Source organism: Nematolebias whitei, chromosome 2 (assembly GCF_014905685.2).
Source record: "Nematolebias whitei isolate Nwh7 chromosome 2, NemWhi1, whole genome shotgun sequence".
NCBI lineage: Eukaryota > Metazoa > Chordata > Actinopteri > Cyprinodontiformes > Rivulidae > Nematolebias > Nematolebias whitei.
This window is the reverse complement of record NC_056499.1, coordinates 52,532,330-52,535,731: the sequence shown is the minus strand read 5'-3', so window position 1 is coordinate 52,535,731 and position 3,402 is coordinate 52,532,330. Positions and strand designations below refer to the sequence as shown.

The 3,402-nt window shown below is 39.4% G+C and overlaps 1 protein-coding gene across 1 annotated transcript in view; it reads left to right on the top strand.

Annotated features, from left to right (window-relative positions):
* Window positions 1-6: 6 nt before the first annotated feature.
* The window catches only part of LOC119424825 (rho guanine nucleotide exchange factor 40), a gene marked incomplete in the record, with an annotated part of 86,080 nt that continues 82,684 nt past the window's right edge, over window positions 7-3,402 (top strand). The window contains 1 exon segment of the mRNA XM_037692330.1: window positions 7-3,264. Within this exon segment, the coding sequence (XP_037548258.1) occupies window positions 840-3,264 (2,425 nt within the window).

Below are 3,402 nucleotides of genomic sequence, written 5' to 3'. Positions count from 1 at the left end.
CTGACTGTAACATACACTCCTCTGACAGTAACATACAATCCTCTGACTGTAACATACAATCCTCTGACTGTAACATACAATCATCTGACAGTAACATACAATCATCTGACATTAACATACAATCATCTGACTGTAACATACACTCCTCTGACTGTAACTTACACTCTGACTGTAATATACACTCCTCTGACTGTAACTTACACTCTGACAGTAACATACAATCCTCTGACAGTGACATACACTCTAACAGTAACATTCACTCTGACTGTAACATACAATCCTCTGACTGTAACATACAATCCTCTGACTGTACCATACAATCCTCTGACTGTAACATACACTCCTCTGACTGTAACATACAGTCATCTGACAGTGACATACACTCTGACAGTAACATACACTCTGACTGTAACATACACTCCTCTGACAGTAACATACACTCTGACTGTAATGTACACTCTGACAGTAGCATATACTCTGACTGTAATGTACACTTTAACATTAACATACACTCCTCTGACAGCAACATACACTGGAATAGTAACACACACTCGTCCGAAGGTAACTCACCCTCCTCCTCCAGTTTGGAAGTCAGCTCCAGCACTCTGTGTTGCTCCATACTCCTTGAGGAGAACTTCAACCCAGCATCCTGCGGTGGCCTCCTCCTCAATGCTGCCCCATCCTCTGATCCTCCTGAAGCCGAGGAGCAATCTGAAGGTAAAGATTTTGACAGGAGTCTGAACTTGAAGACTGAACCTGATGCCTGCCATCAGCAGGACAGGGGTGGGGGGGACAAGGAGGTGGGAGAGGAGGTGCAGAGGGACCAGAGTAGGGAGCAGATGAAGGTCAAACAGGATTTTGTGAAGTCACTTTTTAAGGAAGAGGAGGTGGTAGAAGGGAAACAACAGCAACAATTACAGGAGGCAAAGTGCAGGAGCAAAGAGGAAGTGGAGGAAAGTGAAAAGATTGAGGGAATCGAAGAAGTGGGACAGAAGATGGAGGTGGAGGAGGTGCAGGTATTAGCACAGCAGGATCAAAAGGAGGAACAGGAGGAAGTGATTAAAGAGATCAAGAAGGAAGCTGAGAAAATAAAAGGATGTGCAGAAGCGTACACGGATAAAGTCTCTTTCTTAAAAAAAGAACAGAAACCACACCATAGAGACCCTTATTGTGAAGTTATCAAACAGGAAACTCATCTTGGACTCTATTATTGTGAAAACGTTTCACTGTTGTCACATCCTGAGGATTCTTTTTGTGTAAATGACAAACTGCTATCATATTCCGCGGACAACTCTTATTGTGGAAATATCAAACAAAAATCAAAATTTAAAGACTCTTATTGTGAAAACTCCTCAATGAATTCACATTCTGAGGACTCCTATTGTGAAAATAAATCACAAAACTCTCCACCGGGGGCTTCCTATTATGAAAATGTCAAACAATTAATACAGCCTGAGAACTATTATTTTGAAGATGTAGCACTGCAATCACTTTTGGAGAAGTCTTATTGTGTAACTGTCTGCCAAGAAACACATTCTGAAGACACTTATTCTGAAAATGTGACTCAAAAACTACATCCTAAAGAATTCGGTCAACATTTTCTAAAAGAAACATGTTCCGAGGACTTTTGTTCTGAAAATAAAACAAAGTCAAAAGATTTTTTTTGTGAAAATATCAAGCAAAACATTTTTTTGTGTGGAAACAACAAATTGCAATCACATTCTGCATCACACTGGGAAATAACACAAAAATTACCTCTCAAAGATTTATGCTGTGGACATATTTTGCAGAAAACACAAACTGACTTTTCTGCAGAGATTGAAGGACAGCAGTCTCACATTGAGAAGCCTTCTTCTGAAATTCCGCAACAAACACCCTGGGAAAACTCTTATTGTGAAAACTTCACCCTTTGGAATGCCTTCAACTCTTATTCTGAAGAGCCAACACAAACACAACCTGAGGACTCTTATTCTGAAGACACTAAACAAACCCAACCTGAGGACTCTTGTTCCGAAAGCACAGAACAAGCACACGCTGAGGACTCTTATTCTGAAAACAGAATGCAAATCCAACTTGAGAACTTTTATTCTGAAAACACAATACAAACACAACCCCAGGACTCTTATTCTGAAACACCAAAACTTCTTGAAGTCTCTTATTCTAAAAAGAAAATACAAACACAACCAGAGGACTCTTATTCTGAAAATACAATACAAAAACAGACTGAAGAATCTTATACTGAAGACTCTAAACGAGCACAACCTGAGGACTCTTGTTCTGAAAACCCAGAAGAAATACAACCTGAGGGCTCTTGTTCTGAAAACTCAGAAGAAATACAACCTGAAGACTCTTGTTCTGAAAGCTCAGAAGAAACACAACCTGGGAAGTCTTATTTTGAAAACTTAGAACAAGCGCAATCCAAGGACTCGTATTTTGAAAGCACAGACCAAACTCACTCTAAAGACTCTTATTCTGCAGGCACTAAACAAACACAACCTGAGGATTCTTATTCTGAAAACACACAACAAACACAACCTGGAGACTCTTATTCTGAAAGCACCATACAAAAACAGCTTGAAGAATCTTATTCTGAAGGCACTAAACAAACACAATCTGAGGACTCTTATTCTGAAAGCACTGAACAAATACAAGTTGAGAGCTTTTGTTCTGAAAGGGCAATTAAAACACAAGCTGAGGACTGTTATTTTAAAAGCACAGAACAACCACCACCCGAGGACTCATATTCTGAAAACACAACACAAACTGAGGACTCTTATTCTGAAAACACAACACAAACACAAGCTGAGTATTTATATTCTGAAAGTGCAATAAAAACAAGAGCTGAGGACTCTTGCTTTCAAAGCACAGAACAAACACAACCTGAGAACATTTATTATGAAACCTCAATACCAGCTGGGGACTTTTATTCTGAAACCACAATACAAAAACAACCTAAAGACTCTTATTCTGAAAGCACTAAACAACAACAATCTGAGGACTCTTATTCTGAAAGCACAGAACAACCACAACCTGAGGACTCTTATTCTGAAAACATAGATCAAACTGAACTTGAAGACTTTGATTCTGAAGGCGCTAAACAAAGTCATCCTGAGGTCTCTTATTCGGAAACTAAGACATCACAAACTGAAGCCGAATTTCTCAAGTGTGACAGAGGACAACATAATGAAGAGATAAACAGTGAGGAAGGTGAGGAACACAGCTGTGAGTCTGGTGGACAAAGATCTACAGATCATCAAACGAAAGGTACGCACTCTGTTTCCACTAAAAAAGTTAAATCTGGTCCTCTGGTCATTAAAAAAAAAAACAAAGCAAATCAACAAAAAATGTAGAAACGTTTCGTCTCTCATCCGAGAGACTTCCTCAGTCTGAGGAGCTGTATTC